This window comes from Corvus brachyrhynchos, unplaced genomic scaffold, assembly GCF_000691975.1.
Source record: "Corvus brachyrhynchos isolate BGI_N302 unplaced genomic scaffold, ASM69197v1 scaffold25, whole genome shotgun sequence".
NCBI lineage: Eukaryota > Metazoa > Chordata > Aves > Passeriformes > Corvidae > Corvus > Corvus brachyrhynchos.
In genome coordinates this window covers 134,854-153,702 of record NW_008238313.1, presented here as the reverse complement: position 1 = coordinate 153,702, position 18,849 = coordinate 134,854, and the positions used below count along the sequence as shown (strand labels likewise).

The 18,849-nt window shown below is 51.1% G+C and overlaps 3 protein-coding genes across 4 annotated transcripts in view; 1 reads left to right on the top strand and 2 right to left on the bottom strand.

Annotated features, from left to right (window-relative positions):
- IFT172 (intraflagellar transport 172) overlaps positions 1-2,757 on the top strand; it is a 38,372-nt gene extending 35,615 nt beyond the window's left edge. Inside the window, 6 exon segments of the mRNA XM_017733697.1 lie at positions 1-21; positions 766-864; positions 1,206-1,350; positions 2,117-2,328; positions 2,330-2,377; positions 2,415-2,757. The exon segment at positions 1-21 is cut by the window's left edge and continues 24 nt beyond it. Of these exon segments, the coding sequence (XP_017589186.1) occupies positions 1-21; positions 766-864; positions 1,206-1,350; positions 2,117-2,328; positions 2,330-2,377; positions 2,415-2,669 (780 nt within the window). The 3' untranslated portion in view covers positions 2,670-2,757.
- A 98-nt stretch (positions 2,758-2,855) lies between these two features.
- On the bottom strand, positions 2,856-4,560 carry KRTCAP3 (keratinocyte associated protein 3). The gene is made up of 4 exons (XM_017733712.1): positions 4,531-4,560; positions 4,192-4,455; positions 3,844-3,978; positions 2,856-3,533 (listed from the first exon to the last, which is right to left on the bottom strand). Exons 1-4 carry the CDS (start codon positions 4,558-4,560, stop codon positions 3,450-3,452), a joined length of 513 nt encoding a protein of 170 aa, XP_017589201.1. The 3' UTR covers positions 2,856-3,449.
- Positions 4,561-5,658: 1,098 nt separating this feature from the next.
- Positions 5,659-18,849, bottom strand: part of NRBP1 (nuclear receptor binding protein 1) — a 21,849-nt gene continuing 8,658 nt past the window's right edge. For both annotated transcript variants that reach the window (XM_017733689.1, XM_017733690.1), the window contains 11 exons: positions 11,395-11,478; positions 11,080-11,138; positions 9,874-9,972; positions 9,668-9,800; positions 9,266-9,368; positions 7,252-7,302; positions 7,022-7,157; positions 6,882-6,935; positions 6,473-6,536; positions 6,331-6,386; positions 5,659-6,139 (listed from right to left, as the gene is read on the bottom strand). In XM_017733689.1, coding sequence (XP_017589178.1) covers positions 6,041-6,139; positions 6,331-6,386; positions 6,473-6,536; positions 6,882-6,935; positions 7,022-7,157; positions 7,252-7,302; positions 9,266-9,368; positions 9,668-9,800; positions 9,874-9,972; positions 11,080-11,138; positions 11,395-11,478 — 938 coding nt within the window. In that variant the 3' untranslated portion in view covers positions 5,659-6,040. The remainder of the gene's footprint in view (positions 6,140-6,330; positions 6,387-6,472; positions 6,537-6,881; positions 6,936-7,021; positions 7,158-7,251; positions 7,303-9,265; positions 9,369-9,667; positions 9,801-9,873; positions 9,973-11,079; positions 11,139-11,394; positions 11,479-18,849) is intronic.

The following is an 18,849-nucleotide window of genomic DNA, read 5'->3' as shown; positions in this document are numbered from 1 at the left end:
CGCTTCCTGGACCTCTCAGATGTGAGTATGGTCTGTGGGGGGAGGGCTGTCTCTCTAAAGTGACAGTGGGCTGTAGGGCCACCACAGACCCCCAGCCTGGCCAGGGCACACCTGAGGCTCCTGTGTGGCAGCACATTGGAGCTCGTACTGATGGAGAGAGCCCCCGAACCCGACTCAGTGTGTGTCTGGAGAGCAATGGGCGCCCTCACACTACCTGTGGGAGGACCTGCACAGCCCTGCCCAAATCACTCTGGGCATGCCAATGCCCCCATGCACATGGCAGCAAAGAGCACATTGGCCTGACAATTTAGGCCTGAAATCCTCATGGCTGCAGATGCCATTACAGCTTTCAGCGTGATCTCACTCTAGTTGTTCCAACAGAAGAAAAACTACTTGCAGAGTGAAGGCCATGGCCCAGTGATTTGGCCACTGTGATACAAGACTCGGGAGCCCTCTCAGCCCCTTCCTTGACCAGCAGGTTGGCCATCAGGAACACCAAATCCAAGGGAGCTGACAGACCTCACTGTGCCAGACTCCCAAGTGCTGTCAGCAGCTGCTGGGGAAAAACAAAAGTCCCCGATTATATCTTTCCCTTCTTTGATGCCACCTGAATAGGACAGTGTCTGAGAGACACTGCAGAGTGTTGTCATGGATGACAGGAGGGCCTGGTCACCACAGCACGAACAGGCAGGGGCCTCCTCACCATGAATTGTACTGTGAGCTCTACAACTGGCATTGCCTGGTGCTCTACCACTTCTTTCCCAGGCCATTGAAGAAGGGAACCTGGATTCCCTGGACCATTCCGATTTTCAGAGGACAGACATTCCCTTTGAAGTGCCACTTCCAGCCCATCAGCATGTGTCTGTGAGTGTCACCTGTCTTCCTCAGCTGCTGTGAGGAGTGATGCTGCTTCAGGGCCCTTTGAACAGGGATTGGGGGGATTGCAGAGAGTGCAGGGGGTGGAAACAGACCCAGCACTGCCACCTTCTGCCTGTCCCCCCACTGCAAGCACACACACACACACACACACTCTCATGCTCTCCAACATACACACACTCAACCACCATTGTGCACCATGCACGTGTGTGTTGTGTGCACATCATGCACGCCCAAGTCCTGCTCTCCCATGTGCTCCCTGGTGCTGCGGGGCTGCAGCCGGGCAGCAGCATCACAATTCCAGGCCATGCACTGGCCTTTGCCCACAGGAGGAGCAGCGGGAGGAGGTGAGGGACTGGGTGCTCACCATGTCCATGGACCTTTTTTTGCGGCCGCAGGATGAGCGCAACACCTACGAAGCCTCTCTGGTAGCAGCAGGTACCGGGGTGCACTCCCTGCCCTGTGTGCTGACAGGTAAGCTCCAGGCCAGCTCACTCAGACAAGAGATGACACAGTGCCGTGCAGGGAGTGGGAACATGTTGCAGGGTAGGTCTGGGAGGAGGTCTGGGCTGTGCTATAAGAGGAGTGGAAAGACTGTGTGGCTGTGGGGAACCAGCTCTGCTGGAGGAGATAGGACTCTCTGTTACTGTGGGGGTGAGTGAGTGCTGGAACAGGTTGCACAGCAATTGTGAGATTGCCATCCTTAGAGACAGTCAAAAGCTGTCTGGACACAACCGTGGGCTGGGGTGGCCCTGCCTGAGCAGGAAGTTGAACCATACAGACCCCAGAGCAATTCTGACCTCAGCCGCTCTGTGATTCAGTGATAGCTCAGGCTGGCACAGCTCTGCCTAGGGACTCCAGGATGGCCAGCACAGACAGTTGTGAATGGGCAGCACCTGGTCCTGCTCTGCAGTGCAGGACTTAAAAAGGGTCAGAGACGGGGGAGCAGGGATGGGCCACCAGGAACAGGGCTCTAGCTCCAAAAGTCAGAAGCTGAGTGCCATCGTTGGATCTACTCACTTGGGTGTCATTGCCCAAGGGCAGTTCAGCCTTCATCTTCATTTGATCCTACCACTCTGGGCACCCCTTTTTCATTTTGGTCTCCTAGAGACCAAGGCAGCATTATTCCCAACACACTCTGCTGTTGGGGCAGCCCCAGCCACAGCACAGGGAAGGGGTGCACCAAGTGGGGGCCCGCTGTGGGTCTCAGCTTGTTCTGCATGTGTTGCTTTGTGCCCAGGGTACCCAGTGCTAAGAAACAAGATCGAATTGAGGCCAGGCCGAGAAGTGAAGAAGGATGCGTGGTACAAGTTCATGATGGCTGTCAAGGTGAGCCAGAACCCCATGGGCAGGGAGACAGGCTGTGGGTGGGGTTCAGCCCCTCATGCTGACAATACAGCATCCTTCTGGGTGAGCCATTGTCTCAGGGCAGTTCATTGCACTCTCCTGATAGTGCTGCTGGGTGGGGATTAACAGACCCAGTCCTGCCAGTCCACGGGGTGCCTTCAGGCAGGGGGGACAGAGGTGCCCACTTTTAGTGCCAAGGCCTCTCTTGTTTTGCAGACATCCCACAGCCCTGCGGGCCAGGATGTGATCGAGTTCCTCCGACGGTGGTGTGGGGGACTGCCAAGCACCAGCTTCTCATTCCAGTGAGCAGGACTGTGGCAGCTTTCAGGCCTGTTCTTCAGCACCTTCCACATCCAATAAACATGTTATCTCAACCCTGCAGTGCTCCTGTTTGCCAGGGGATGCTGAGCCCAGAACACCTGCAGCTGCTGGGCACAGGGCTGTAAACCCTGTACATGTGTCTCAACCCCCACATCCATGGGTGACTGTCACAATGGCACCATGGCTCTGTCAACATCCCTGTGCCTGGGGAGTGGCAAGCAGGGAGATGGGCTCACAGAGTAGCTGCATTTTCCTTCCCTTGGCAGGCCTCACTCCCAACCAGCACTCACCTGGCAGAGCCACTCAGAACAGCCAGTGTGGAAAGGAAAAGTTTATTTATTCAAAAAACTAGAGATCCACACCACAGGGATTCTTCCCCTTCTGTTCCCTGACATGTCTGAGCACAGGCACAGCCAGCTGACATGCCTGCAATGACAACAGGACTTGGGCCCCAGCACCTCTGCCCACCCCCATCACTGCTGACAGAAACCGACAGAGCCTTCAGCACACCAGGAAGGGCCTGGCAGCTTGGGGAGAAGATGGGAGAGCATCTGGGGCCCACAGCACCTGCTGACCTGCAGGGTCCGTCCCAGGTGGGGTGGTGGAGCTGGGGGGAGGGGGGAAGGCACACCTCTCACCCCTGCAGCCCACCTTATGCACACCAACACTGCAGAAGGTGTGACATCACCTTGCTGGATCACAGCACTCCTGCAGCACCACCTGGGAGTGAAGGAGCACGTGTCAGTGCCAGGCGGTGCTGCAGGGCCCAGCATCATGCTGACTCCTCTGCCCATGTTCTTAGGAAGAGGTGTTTTGGGGGGCTAGTGTAGGCATGGACCCTCTTGATGGCAGAGCCTGCTCTCCCCGTCCCAAGCACAGCCCACGTGGTGTGCTCACCACTCCAGCTACGCATGAGACTGAGCAAGTCCTGCCAGGAGCTGCTGCCTCTCACGGGGCGGCTTCTCCATTGCTGCATTTGGCCTGGCCAGCTAGAGAGGAAAAAAAAGACAAAAAAAAGTGGAGTGGGACAAGGATATGTGATGGGCAGTGTTCTCACAAGAAAAGAACAGGCCTGGCTACCAGGGGGATGAAGAAGAGGGTCCCTCTGCAACTCCCCATGAAGGGCTGCTGGTCTGGCACCTAGGCTGGCTAGAAGAGGTTCCAACCAGCATCCCCCCCCCCCCGTAGTCCTGCACAGCCTCGTTGTTCCCAGCAGAACCCAGCACCTTCCAAATGCAGCACAAAGGCAGCAATCATGGGGGAGATACAGGGAGATCCGTCCAGCTCAAAACGGCGTACCTGCTCTTTGCCATAGCTGTGTGCACAGGGCCCGATGCCCTGGAAGACTAGAGCCACCAAACAGCACCTGCCTGACAGCACAGCTTCTGCAGCTGCCAGCAGCAAGGAGGGGAACCAGAGGGCCAGGGCTGTGTCCTGTGGAGCAGGGGATCAGAGGAACGTGGGCACTGCACCAGGCCATCTGAACACACTCAGCAGAGACTGTGTGGGCAGCAGGGGAAAGAAGGGGGAGAAGGAGAGAGAAGGGAAGCAGGAGGGAGAGTGAGAGGGAAAAGAGACGAGAGGAAGCAGAGAGAAAGAGGCTGATGATGGGAGGACCGGGGGTGTGCAGTGACCCTGCAGACTCACATAGATGCGCGTGGTGTTGAAGGGACAGTCATTAGTCGCAATGGCTGAACGGGCGTCCATGGGCAGCGCGGAGCTGTTGCAGCCCCTTACCAGGTGTGTGCCCCGGCTGTGCACCGTGAGGGCAATGGCCAGCGCCAGCCCCACACTGCACGCGGTGGACAGGAGGCAGTTCAGCAGAGATACGCTCAGCAGGGTCCAGTGCTGCAGGCAGCAAGAATACGAGTGGGACTGGCACGTGTGTGCAGAAACGCTCAGGCCAGGCACCTACGTCTCTGCAGAGCTGCTCCCCCGAGGGAGCACACACCATCTCTTGCCTCTTCCAGGATGGCTCAGCCTTACCCTCTGATGAGGCTCTCGCACCTTTTGCATCCTTTACCCCCTGTGAGCTCGGCACCACTGGACGCCCCTTCCCTCGGGCTCGGTGGAGACCCCCACACGGGCCACACAGGCTTTCATCACTTTGAACTCTAGGTTTATTACATGTCTGTAGAAAGGTAAAGGATAAGATAAAAAAAATGGCTTTTGTTGGCTTTTTGCTAAAGGAAAATTGTCTCAGGCTTCTCTTTTTCTAAAGAAACAGCAACATAGCTTTTTCTGTACCAAATCTTACTTCTGTCTTTGCTGGTGAAATGATAAGTTATTGTAGGAAGTCCATGATGATGCTTCAAAGAAACAGGAGGAAAAGTGGAAAAAGATTTAACCTTTTGAAAAGCAGAAATTGCTCTGAAAATGAGGTTAAAGCTGTCCACTGCATTTTACTGCAGATAAAGGTAACGTGTACTCGGGGAGATAGAAGAAATAAGCAGGACACAGAGACAGATTAGGAAAACACTCTCTAGAAAACCATTAATACAGATATAAATAGGGAGTAACAGCAGCTAACATAGAAAACAAGGGCTTACAATAAGACACAGAACAAAAAAGGTAAATATTCAGATATATGCTTGTATCGGGCGCCTACAAGGCAAGAGTGACAGTAATGCCTTTCAAATGTGGTATTCAGAGGATGGTACAGCACTGAAGATGCAGTGTTTTTAAGAGGTGTTTCTTTTAGGAAAACCATGGAAAGAAGGTTACTATAGCAATGAAAAGGTTAAAATCTGGGAACCACCACAGAATTATTCAGGATCAGACCCACACGATATTTATTAAGCTTCAATTTGTAGCCGGTTCTGTCAGGGAATGTACACACTGGAGGAGCAGGGTGCTAGATAAGGGCCAAAAGAAACCTGAGATGAGCTGTTGGAGGCAGTCTGAGCTCAGTATGGGGAGCTGAACTCAGTATGGGAAGCTGCTTCTCTGCATAATGAGCCTGCATGCAGTTCCACATGAACTGTCTCAGCTGAACAGTTTCTACTAGCAAAGTTTGCTCATTTAAAGACAGCTTCACTTTCTCAGTGTTACATCTTTTTTCTTCTATGGAAAATCAAAAGTCATGCAGAAAGCCAAAGAATAGCACTCGCTTACCTTTAAATAAAAAAAAAAAAAAAAAAGAAAAAAAGAAAAAAAAGAAAAAACCCATTTCTGTGCTGTGCAAAAGACACTTTGTACAATTCAAACAGAACAAACTCCATGCACATGAATGGGGCTGCAGAACACCCCAAGCCAGGCCTCAACTCTGCAGCACAACCTGGCAAATCCCAACAAAAACAGGGCTGGAAATAATACTGATGCGCAAAGTCCCCTTTACGAGGCGGGCAGGGAGGACTGTCGCTGAGCCCAGCCACGGCACATGCAGGATGAGCTTCCAAGCACTGCAGCTGGGGTCTTGCGGATGCCCGACAGTGGTGGGCAGACACAGATGGGTCGCAGGCAGCGAGGCCACGCTGGCTGCCCAGGAGCCATGGGGTTAAGATGACACAGTCACTGCCGTCAGGGCTCCATTCCGAGTGTAGTAGAACTTGCTAAATGCCTCTTCAAGTAAACAGGTGAGTCTGCTCTGGTCAGCCTGGGGAGAACAAAGATAGTCAGGGCTAAGCCCCATCCACTCAAAGCTGAGAGCATGGCTGGAGTCCCCCAGGACAGGGACATGGCTTATTTCTCCTGCCTCCCCCTCCCCAAAAAGGGCTGATGTGGCATAAACCATTGAACTCTGAAAAAGGAACACAGGCCTATAGTCCTACCTGAGCCCCTGCTTACCTCGCTGATGAATCCAAGCTGGACCAGTTCAGCTGCCAGCTCCTGGATGTTGTCATCTGCAACACAAGGAAAGGTGTCAGTCCTTGGGTCCAAGGGTGCTGCTGGCCCCAGTGAACCTCGGCAGGGGCAGAAGGGTACTTACTGGGCTGCAGGTCACAGCTCAAGTGTCGATTCAACTTGTCTTCCAGTTTCAGCAGCAGTGTCAGCTGCAGGGCAAAGAAATTCTCATGAGGGACTGCAGTCCTGCAGGCTGCCACGGCAAGCCCAAAGCAACCCTAGAAATGCTCCCTGGGATGGGAACCACCCCTCCAGAGCCCCACAGGGATCTAAAAGAACAGCCACTGCCAGTTCCATCCTAAACTGCAGCTGGCAGCACCATCCTGCACTGGAAGCCAGGTCAGCAGCAGGCACAGGCCTGGCTCAGGCTCTGGGTCCTGACAGTGGCAGCTGCAGCAGTGCAGGGTTACCCCAGGCACCCGCAGCACATCAGAGCCATGAGCCCTGCACAGCTGCCCCAGCCTCCCCCAGCTCAGCCAGACGTAGAAACATACGTGGTGCTTCACCCCCTCCTCCACAGACTCGATGTTGCACTGCATCAGTACCACCTGGAACAGAGGCACAGACCCCATAAGCAGCTGCCCCACACACCTGCCTGGCGATGGGAGTGGGAGACGGAGCCCCCAGCGCTCACCTTGCGGGTCTCCACCTCAGCGGGCTCTGGGGTTGGGGTTTTCACTGACGGGGGAGCAATGGGAGATTTCACCACGACCTGCTGGGGCTGCTGGGGTCGTGGCATCCCAAAAGCTGTGAGGGGATAGATTCCATTCCTACAAGGAAGGAGCAGCATCTCAGGTTACACCTCTCCAAATTTTTTCCAGTCTCCCACACAATGAAACGTGTCTTTTAAAAAGCCCCTCTTACCTCACATCCTCCAGGAACTTGTCCAGCTCCAGAGCTGGAGATTGTGAGAAACTGTAAAACAAAATGTCCTGAGATGAGAAATCATCTCACAGTACCATCCACTTGGGTCTCTTGGGGTGCAGTTTCAAATCCCCATGTCCTGGGCTGTGTCCATGGGCAGGATGGGTGTGGACAGAGGCAGCTATTGGTGTGACAAGCTCTAATCTTCCCTTAAGGACACAACTATCCATAGGAGCTAAGGATGAGGCAGCAGTTATGGCAGAGCCAGTGTCACATCCCTCAGAACTGTCCAACACACAGTTATTTGGCCCAATGACACCGTTCCTGGCCAGGTGTTTCACAAACACCTGCCGTACCAGGTCCCTGGTTGCAACAAACACTTGGAACAGCCAAACCCCTGTCTCAAGGCTGCTCTAAAGCATTGCAGAGATGAGGCAAGGACTGCAAAGCTGCTGGAAGCCTGACAGGATATCCACAAGTGCTTTGCGGCCCCACAAGTCTGGTATGGGCTGCATACCTGCCTCAGATCCCACACCACTCTCCAGCCCCTCCCACACCCCCAGCAGCTGGGATCATCCCATACTCTAACACAGCAGTAGTTTTCAACAAATTTTACAATTTTTTTCTGGCAGCTTGGTTTGCATGGCAGTCTGATGAACCATCCAGAAATGATGCTGACATTTCAAGTCGTTGCTGCTTTCTTTTCCAGCACCTCTGAGGTACAGCACTACCAAAAAGAGAGTTCCAGGCTGATACCCACAGATAGCCAAGCCCGCAGAGATTGACGTCCCATGTACGTAAAGGATCTCTCTTGCACAGCTTTGGCTGTTCACTTGTTGTCCTCCATTTTGAACTTATATCAAGAACATTCCAAAGGGAATTCCATACTACTGTTTCCTAGCGCTGTGACAACTGGAACCTCGGGTTTTTGAAGGGTCTCTGTGGCTCAGAGAGCTACTTATATGGATGGAGGTGTTGTTCCTTGTCATCTTGGTTACTCTTGTTCAGCAGCCTGAGCATCCCAGAACTCTGGGCTCCCCTGGAAGCACCCTAGGCTTCTCTGGGAATACAGTATTCACATCTTAGTCTTCAGCTAATCTCTCAACTAGCCAAGGCTTTGTTATCCAAAATGTACATCACTTTTTGGCATTCTGCTTGCTCCATACGTACTACAGTCACTCCCTCAGGGAGCCTCCCCTACAGTGTAGGTAGTGCTGTGTGTCACTGACAGCTGCCTCAACTGCCTTTCCCAGTGCATAGTGTGGAATAAGAAGCTCCATTAGGAAAATGCTGAGGAAGCCCTTTCTTTGAAGTTCTGGACACCATCTGGCTAGTCTGTGACTGGTCAGAGCACCTCCTCAAACTGTTCAGCCATGTTTTGCTGGGGACTGATCCAACTACAGTGTGTTCATTTCACCCCTCCATCTGGGGAACAATTCATCTCAGCTGCAAATAATCTGCTCTCAGGACATGGGTGCAAGGTCTCCTTCCACCCAGGAATCACCCTCCCCAGAAGTGTGTGTGCCCAGACAGTGACTGCTCCTTCACCTCCATCTCCACCAGCTCCCATTGGCACCCAGTTGTTGGGGTTCCTCCCCCCTGCCATGGGGTCCTGGGAGAGGGGACCCTGGGGTAGAGGCATGGCCCAGGCACGGGGTCTCCCTGCTCCCCGGTCACATGTACCCTAATCCTGTTCACCACTGGTTATTTTGTGTTCCCCTGCCTGGGGAGGACCCTGCTGCTCCCATGATTAAGAGTTCCTGGGCTGGACCCCGGCCATGTGGCTGGAGAATAAAGATCTCTGAAACTTCTATCAAGAATGGGTCCCTATTTCTTTCCACGGGCCTCGCTGCCTAATGCATGTTGCAGGAGACCCCACTGCAACACCCCGTCAGTGGTGAAACACCAACACTAAGCTGATGTGCAGAGTCTCAGGCAGAGCCTGTGGTGCTCACACCAGTGCCCCTGCACTGCTTCCCTGGGCAGCCCCCCTGAGCACACCACGGGGACTCACATCATCTTGACTCCTTCCCTGTCCTCATGATTGATCTCTGCCAACACTGCGTTCATGTCAAGGTTTTTGGTCATTTCTTCTAAAGCATTTTCAGGAATCATATCTATTAAAAAAAAGGAGTAAGTTAGAGCAATTGCAGTTCCTCTCCAGCCTCAGAAAAGCAATGAAAAGTGCAGAGGCCTTATGCTCTCCGATGCTCTCGGAGGAGGTCAGGCACCATGGCCCTCCTGGCCCCACAGCAATCACAACCACATCTGACAGCCAGGTACCTGCAGAGAAGCAGGGGGGTGGGGAGGGGCGTTCCCAGGGTGCCAGCTCAGTGGGGTGAGCACTGACAGCTCAGCAAGGCTCTGCAGAGCACTGACTGATGTGGGGACGTGGCTCCCAGCGCTCTGTACTCACGCTGGTGCCCAACGATGCAGTGAGCAGCCAACAGCTTCAGCGATGGCACCTCAAACAGCGCCTGGTGGAACAGGAGCTCCCGGGCCGTGGGGCGCCTGCCAGGGTCCTGTTCTAGACACTTCTGAATGAACTCCTAAAGACAAAACCTGCGTGAGACAACAAGCAATGCCACCAGAGCAATTCAGGGCGCTGACCCCCTGGCTCACCCGCTGCAGGGGATCCTCCAGCAGCTGGATGGCACTGTTGATGGCCTCCTGCGGCACATAGGACGACTCCCCGTTCCCCTGGATCTCCAGCACTGCCATCTGCAAACAGAGTAGGGCATCAGACTCCACTGGGAATGGCAGACTGCATGGAAGATAGGCTCAAGGAGACCACTGCCAAGCATGAGATCACCACAGCCAAGCTGTTTGAGGGTACTTAAGGTCACATTTGGAGAGACAGAGAGAATGGCGTCTCATTACAACAGCTTGCACCTAGTACCCCAAAAGACTGCCTGGGAGCCCTGGGAGCTCTGCCAGCAACAACCTGGACAGTAAGTGTCTCCATTCTGAACCTCATGATCCATTGGCCTGTCATTCTGTTTGGTAATTCCATAATGAAGCGGTGACTGGATCACTGCCAGGATCTGACAGTGTCCCTTCAGGTTCTGTGAATAGCTCTGCATCACAGAACAAGAGCAAGCACACAACTCATCAAGAATGGGCTCCAGCCAACTACACAGACATTGATTCCGAGTTAGAAAAGGCTGGAAAATATTGCAGAGAACATCTCTGCATTCAGCTTAAGTTTTGTTTCCTAAAAGTTGCATCTTTCCACAGTTCTCTTCCTGGTTCACTTATGGAACGTGCAGCACAGGTTGAGGGCTCCTTGTGTTGGCTCTTTCTGATAATTCTCAGAAAATACACCTAACAACAACTCCCATTACCTGGACTTGGACCTACTGACTGCAAGGACAGAGGAAGCACGAAGCTGCTACGACCAGGTATGTCAGACACATTGACTGCAATCAACATCTGTAGCAGATGGGCACAGGATAGCCCAGAAAAAGCGATAGACTGCAGCTGTCCTCTGCTCCAGACACCCCAGGCACTGAGCACATACATAACAGCTTGCAGCAGTGACTATTCCTTCCAGCCAGTGGGTCCCACTTCAGGACTGGCTAAGACCTGCTAAGTAATTCATTACCTGTTAGGAATTTTGGGAAGCACTGCAAATCACTGAGCCATTTACTTCTCAGTGAGGCACTCGGGGGAGCCTCCATAGGGATCCCTCCAAGGCAAAGTGCACTTGGCTCTGAGCAAAAAACACACTTGTCACCGAGCAAACCCACCCATGGCCACAGCCTTTCCAAAGCTATCTCTTTCCTGAGATTCATCATTTCTGTCCCACATCCCATGTTCAACACTTACCTCCAGTGCACACATCCCAAAGGAGTAGATGTCCACAGCAGTGGTGACATTGGCAACTTCTGTAACACAGAAATAGCACTGTTATCAGTCAGCTCTGCACTCAGCAGCACCACTGCACCAGACTGGGACAGTCCTGCAGCTTCTGCCTCCTCTGCTACCAAAGAACAGAGATGAAGCATTTCAGCAGGCAAATGGCTCAGAACTGTTAAGGTGCCATCTGTCAGGAGCCTGGAGCTGAGAGCAAGGTGCAGAGCAGCTTGGAAGCATCATTAAGGCCAAAAAAACCCTGGGCTTGCAGCCACAGCCACGCCATACCTCCATATTCCGGGGCAAAGAAGTGCAGGTTCTTCTGCTCCTCACGACAGGTCTTCACATGGTTGTTAATTGTGTCTGGTGCCACTAGAAGAAAACCAGGAATGCTTAGGATACAGGAAACCATAGCCCATTCCTGATGAAATCCCAGGGAACACCTGCAACTCCAGGCCCTTGGTGCCCAAAGGGGCAGAATGGTGGCATTAAGGTGACTCTTCGAAGTCCTCATCTCTTGTCACCTGCCCCAATACATTCCTGCATTGTTTCCTCGGCAGCTTAACATCACTCTCCAAGGGAAAACCTGGAGACCACAGCTGCTGCCTACTGGGAAGACAAGCTGGGAACAACTCCCAGTTGAAATGCCTAAATTCAATCAGATCTATAGCATTTGTCACAAGCAACTCGTTCAGAACAGCAGCCTGAGGAACAGCCAGAGATGCCAAGGTCACTGCAATTGGTCACCACCTCGGGGTTCTGGGAGGCTGGACCTACGAGGCGTCTCTTCCATGTATCAGGAGGATCCTGGTGCCAAAGTACCTCCAGACAAGAATCAAGCCAAGCTGCTGAAGGAGGGGAGCTGCCCACCCAGACAGCAGAACCTCCCAGCAGCCAGCACCTCCACAAACCACTTGGAGCTATGGGGAGGAAATAACTTGCAGCCACAATAACAGTGAGCAGAGCACAAATATGGACGCCCGTGAAAGATAAGCCTGTGGGACAGCCACCTCTGCAGAGACTGAAAACAACTCTCCAAAACTAAGCAGCTGTCTCTGTCAGGGAGAAACACGGAGGTGGGCAGGGGGCACAGAGCCACCACCCATTTGAAGTTCTACTGTCACACTGGAATGCGCCCAGTCCCAGAGTCTCAGGCCCATGTCCCACCTGGTCATCCTCCCGGACAATCAAAATCAGTCCTAGTCTGTGCTCGCACAATGTGGGCTGACACAGGACGTGCCAAACCACTTGTATTTTTCCACACCCAAGAGGATTCCCAGCTGAGTGACTAGTTACCAGTCTCAGAGGAAAGATGTTCTTTGGGCTCTAGTCAGACAAGAAGGATCTCCCTTGGTAACTCAGCTCAGCCTTGCTGTGTCACACATACCCAATCATATAACCCGATCCGAGCACTGGAAGCAGAGCTTGCTCCAATAGCTAGGGGCTTCTTTACCAACCAACCATTCACAAGTAACTGCTTCCTGTTCCCTGTGTTAGCTCTGATCCTAAGAGTCCAGCAAGATGACTTCATTCCTAGTGCTCACCTGTTCCCAGACATCACCAGATCCTCTCACCTTCACATCACCAAGCAGCATAAGCTACATTCTTTGCCTTCTCCTAGGACCTGTTCTGTTTTCCCAGTGACACTGACTGCTTTGGACAAGTTCTAGCCACGGCCATGCACAATCACACCAGTTCTCTCTACTGGGGACTCTGACCCAAAGGATCTCAACACCCCCCACATGACAAGAAGCTCAAAGCCTCCCTTGAGGAGCCAACAAATGCCTGATCCTCGTCAGTACCCAAATGATGAGCTCTGGACTTTTATGCACCTTTGTATTTTGCATTCCTGAGTCAGTTACAACTGGAGTTTGTCCAGTCCTATGGACTGGACAGGATGTGTTCCTGTGCTGCTGGAGCCAACCCCTTAGCCCCAACCCTGTCACCACACATCCATCCAGTGCCAGACTTGGAACACAGAGTAAAGCACCTGTGGCTTGTCCAGCACACTGGGTTCTCATACCAGGCCTTCTAAAGAGAGTATTTAAGGCCTCAGAAACCCTTCTGTTCTAACATCAGATTTATATTGTTGTTTATGGGATCCTGGATGTCTCTGTGCCCAATGCAGTGTACAGGAACTATCATACAGATGTTTGTCATACCTGTTAAACCTGCACCTACTGCAGGCATGTCAGAGGGATTCCCAGTGGTGAACTAGACAATCTGGAGACACAAAATAACTTATTTTTTAACTCTTCTATTCGTTCTGCCTTTCTTATCAGTAAAACGCATTGCAAGAGGAAACAGGAACCAAAAACTCAACAACCTGGTTCTGCCAAATATGGAGCAGAACCAGACAAGGATAAAGTCACCCTCCACACAATGTTGTGATCAGCTTCATTTTCCAGTGTGTCTTTAAAACCTATTAATACCACATGTTGGATGGTCCAGTCCACTATCCAGGCACTCTGTTCTTGGCTCCTGAGCCCATTTAAGGACAGGGTTGAGGCAGTAATCAATCACAGAACAGATTATCAACAGAAAGCTCAGCGGTGACAGCTGACACACTGCCATACCAGACAGGCAGGTAGAGTGGAAGCTCAGCCTCCATCTACAGTGTCCTTAATGAGGTCCAGCCAGTCTTGATAATGAGCTACTCTGCATCCAGGTCTTACAGACCTTCTGCAGTAGCACCAGCATTTCTGGAAAGAACCAAGCTCGCCCTGTCTGTGGGAACCTCCAACTCAGATACAGAGAACTGACATACAGGCAGCTCTGAATTTGCTGCTGTGGGTCAGCCAGGGACCTGTCCCCTCTGGTACTCTGGTCCTTGTGCTTCGTAACTTGCTGAGTCCCACTGGAGTGTTTTTCCATCACTGTTGCAGAGATTGTCTCTGTGGCTGGGTTTGATCAGCCACACTTGGCAGGGAATCTGCCTGTTCCAGCCATTTATATCCCAGCTCATGTGCAGCTTGACTGAAGGATTACAAACAGAAGGCCGCGGGGTGACAGCTGACACACTGCCATACCAGACAGGCAGGTAGAGTGGAATCTCAGCCTCCATCTACAGTGTCCTTAATGAGGTCCAGCCAGTCTTGATAATGAGCTACTCTGCATCCAGGTCTTACAGACCTTCTGCAGTAGCACCAGCATTTCTGGAAAGAACCAAGCTCGCCCTGTCTGTGGGAACCTCCAACTCAGATACAGAGAACTGACATACAGGCAGCTCTGAATTTGCTGCTGTGGGTCAGCCAGGGACCTGTCCCCTCTGGTACTCTGGTCCTTGTGCTTCGTAACTTGCTGAGTCCCACTGGAGTGTTTTTCCATCACTGTTGCAGAGATTGTCTCTGTGGCTGGGTTTGATCAGCCACACTTGGCAGGGAATCTGCCTGTTCCAGCCATTTATATCCCAGCTCATGTGCAGCTTGACTGAAGTGACAGGTGTCACCTCACTCTGTTATCGCAGAGCTGAGGCAGCACAGGATCAATGATATCAGACCCCCAGAATCTCCTATGTTTCTCAGAGCTAAGCAGGGACAGCCCTGCCAGACACAGTTCTGCCCTATGTATCACTGACAGCACAACCTGCTTCTGAGGTCAGCTCTGAAAAACTCCCTGCAGGTGTGCCCAACACAGCAGGCAGAAGTGCTGTTACAACTGTAACAGGATTTTAGATGCTAAGACAAGAAACTTTGGGTTTGGTCTGGTCACTATTGCAGGTCATCTTGGTGCATGGGTCACTTAGCACTGATGGGCTTGAGAGCTTCACCTGAGCCTACATTTTAAACCAACCTCCTGATTGTACAAGGTAAGAACACACACCAGAAGTTACTCTGACACACGTTGTCCTACCCGACTCACACACAGCTGCTATGTGCCACCTATTCCTATATTCTCAAACTGGCTCCACGATGTGCATCATTGGATGGATGAAGGCTGAGGATGGTTATGTTAAGTGAGACAAATGATGAAGACCACAAAGGAAAGTCAGATCACCAACAATAACGGATGTGTCTTTCTCAGCCACAAGAAGGTGACTACAAGGGGCAGATTACAAGACAGAGCCCCATGGGATTGACAAATCTGGTGTGCAATTAGCAGAGATTAATTTTAGAAAAAGATTCGGCCAAATACGGTGTCTGAGCAGGGCAGGTCATAGGAAGAGATGTGAAGCACAGCAGAGGGTAGGACAAGCAACCTGTCATTGACAAGCTGAACTCAATCTGACAATAAAAGCATAAAAAGAGATAATCAGCATTCCTACAGTAACATGCTGTAGCTGGTCAGACTTCCCAAACCCTCAAAAACATACAAAGAGCTGGCCAGAATAAGTGGACAACCTGTGCACCCACTGGTTATTAGCAGTGCCAGCTAAGGGCAATGGTGGCATTCCTTCCTAGCTGTCCCCACAGCAGGTTTAGCAGAGGTGCCTGGGCCTACAGCCCCCTGCTCTGGAACACTCGATGCTGCAGAGGACATTTCCCTCTTGTGCAGTGTCCATCTCACACTTGCCTTTATTCTGCATTCAGAACTTCCTCCTTGCAGGCAGGAAAGATAGCCTGTCCCACAGCCCCCCCATGGCCTTGTCCCATGGCTCTGCCTCTCCTCCTGCAGCAGCCACTGAGCTGCTCAGGTTCTTGCAAGCATGTCAGCATGCTGCAAAGCAGAACATGACTCCGTTCCTCAGCAAAGGGCTCAGTGCCCTGTCCAACAGAAAGCAGGGGGAAACCAGGTGTCAGTGAGAAGGATCAACAACTGAGCTGTAAGATTGTCCCAGGCTTGCTGTGCAAGCCATCAATGGGACAATTAACTGCTGTACCACCAGGGACCCAGAAATTATCAACTGAACCCAAGATGACCTCTGCAGCTATAAAGGGGTGACCACAGGGCCAGGAGAGACATGAGGCCACATTATTATCCCCTGCACTCATATGCCCCAGACACTTTTCATTCCTGCAAAAGGGTACAAGACTGCACAAACCCATGACGTTACACAGTTTGCTTTCTCTGCACACAGTGATAACAAAAGCTTTTTTATTAGGGAGGGCAAGGCCTAGAAAATAAGGAACTAGGAAGCTATTTGGCACAAAAAGCATACAGCCATTAAACAAAGAGTCAAACAGGAAGAAGTGTCAGATTTATGCTGATCACATAAAAGCTCCCTACAGCCCTCACATCTCTATCAGGGATTGCAAACAGCATTTGCAAAATGTCTGCAACCCTGAGTCACTAGAAGCAACAGGATTTTATTATTTTTAACAGTTGAGTATCATTAACTGAAAAGGCAAATAGGTTCAGTGTATGAAAAGTTCACTACACACTGTTCCCAGTGCCAGGTAAAGCTCCCCATCTGCTTACACACATATGCACTCCTGCCACATCTACTGACATTGCTTCCCAGCAGGAAACCAAACTCCTCTAAAACACTGCCCATGGTTCACTCCAGAGGAAACACTGCTGGAGCAGAATCAGTGGTACTGGCAACAGAGAGTTAATGTCACACAAAAACTGGAGAAGGCTACTCTCCACAGTAACTAATGCAGAATCAAAATCATGGCATGGTTGATGTGGGAAGAGACCTGTGGAGGTCACCTTGTCCAACCCCCCTGTTCCAGCAAGGACACCCAGAGCTGGCTGCCCAGGACCATGTCTAGGTGGCTTTTGGGTAACTCCAAGGATGGAGACTCCATCACTGCCTTGGGCAGCCTGTCCTTGTGCCACCACCACACTGAGAATGCCCGGGGTCCAGAGCGCTGAGCAGAGGGCCAGGAACATGCCCTCCCTCCTCTGGCGAGGCTTTGCCTAATGCAGCCCAGGGCATCATCAGCTACTTTTGGGACAAGGGCACACACTCCTGTCAATGAGCCACAGAGGGACATGATCACACTGTGTCACATTTCTCATGAAGCAAGCAGGTGGTATTTTTGTATTTAAAAGAACACTTCGGGTTCTAAGTTGACGTGTTTGACCACACCCATTACATGGAAGCAGAAAGTGGAAGTAGGCAGAGCAGGAAAAACAAGAACAGATAAAGAAGAGCTGTAAGATTAGTACCTGTCAATCCTGGCTGCATGAAGGCTTTTAAGCAGGGACTTAGGAGCTTATTGGCACTTTATCTGGAAGAGTTCATGATACAAACAACTTCATCCCTAACAAAGTGTTGAGAGATCTGAAATCTGCACCCAAAATCAAGTTCCACATTCTAGACCAGAAGAATGAAGGTCTCACTGACCGTGCAATCCCCTGCTTGGGCTACACCATCTAACTGCAATGCAATATTGATATGAAAAAGATATACATCTTCACATCACACTGCAAGAGTTACATGCAATCAGAAAAAACAAGAACAGACATTCACTGAAATGCTACTGACTGAGCTACTCTGGAGGAATCATCTACTCCCAGAAGACAGACATATACTAGAAAACAAGTCCTCAGAAACATGACTGTGAAAATGATCTGTTGTGAGCAGCTCTGCTTAGCAGAAACAGGGATTGAACCAATATAAATGCACATTCTAAAATGCAATTAGGGTCCACAAGTTCAAGAATTTCAAGTACAACTTTCCCAAATTTCAAACTCCACATCTGTGATTATCATTGTTCCACAAAATGCCAAAGGGACCTTGGGAGATTTAACCCACAGCGAAGTTCACCTGTGGAAGCAGGTGTCAGAGTGCAAACACGGCTTGGCCCACACAGTTCCACACCTAAACCAGAAACCTGTCCAGGTTGGGAGGGACCTCTTGAGAAGACAGCTCACTCCCTGCTCAGGCAGAGCCAGCCACCACAGGCTGCCCTTGCTTGTTTGTGTTTAAGTGATCTTTCCAGAACTGGCACAAAGGAGCTTCCTAAACTGCTGAGGTTCCCGAAGCCTTCAATCAAAGGGCCCTGAAAGGAGAAGACACCTGCAACTGCAATGATAATATCAGAATGGGTGAATGAAGACCTGGATGACTATAATCCACATACCCATACCCATCGGGAAAGTCACATAAAAGCAGAGAAAAAACAGAGCCAAACAGAACTGAAGCAGCAATGCCTTTGATGCAACAAAGAAATAACAATGACCTCAGAAAATGGATATTTCATAACCTGGAGCACTGAACCGAGACATTTAAACCTTTTAAAATATCCTATTTAACTGAAAACAACAACCAGTCTAGATGATCATAGTTTTCTGGTGTTTTCATGAATCAGGTGAACCACACAGAGGGTACACTGAGCTAGGGAAGTAAGTACTAGGAGCAGCAGCCAGCTTTTAAATCTTCTGCAAAATAAAAATTAGTTTATTACTATCACAGCATAGAAGGAACATCTTTGCCACCAAGGTCACCAGTTCTTACCACTAAATTGGACCTTGAAATCCCACCACCCTCCCCCAGACACACACACTGAACATGTGGTCAGCAGGAGGCACCTGGAACTTCCAACACGGACAGAACCCATGGACTGCCACTCACCCATGGCTGCTACTCCTACCTTGAGATCTGTGCTTACAGAAAAACCCAGGGCAGCTCTCTGGAACTGTTTCTGCCACTCTAGTAATCACAGCAGCAGCTACAGCATTGTACCATTACAATTAAAATCAACCTCATGCTATTCAACCCAGTTTGTTCAACGGTTTCTCAAGAACAACCCAAATGAGAAGCGTCTTCACTTGGAGACAGACTTTTACACCAAGAGCCTCACAGACAACACAGACCCATGGCAGACAAAGCTTTTAAAAAAAAAGCCAGCCCCC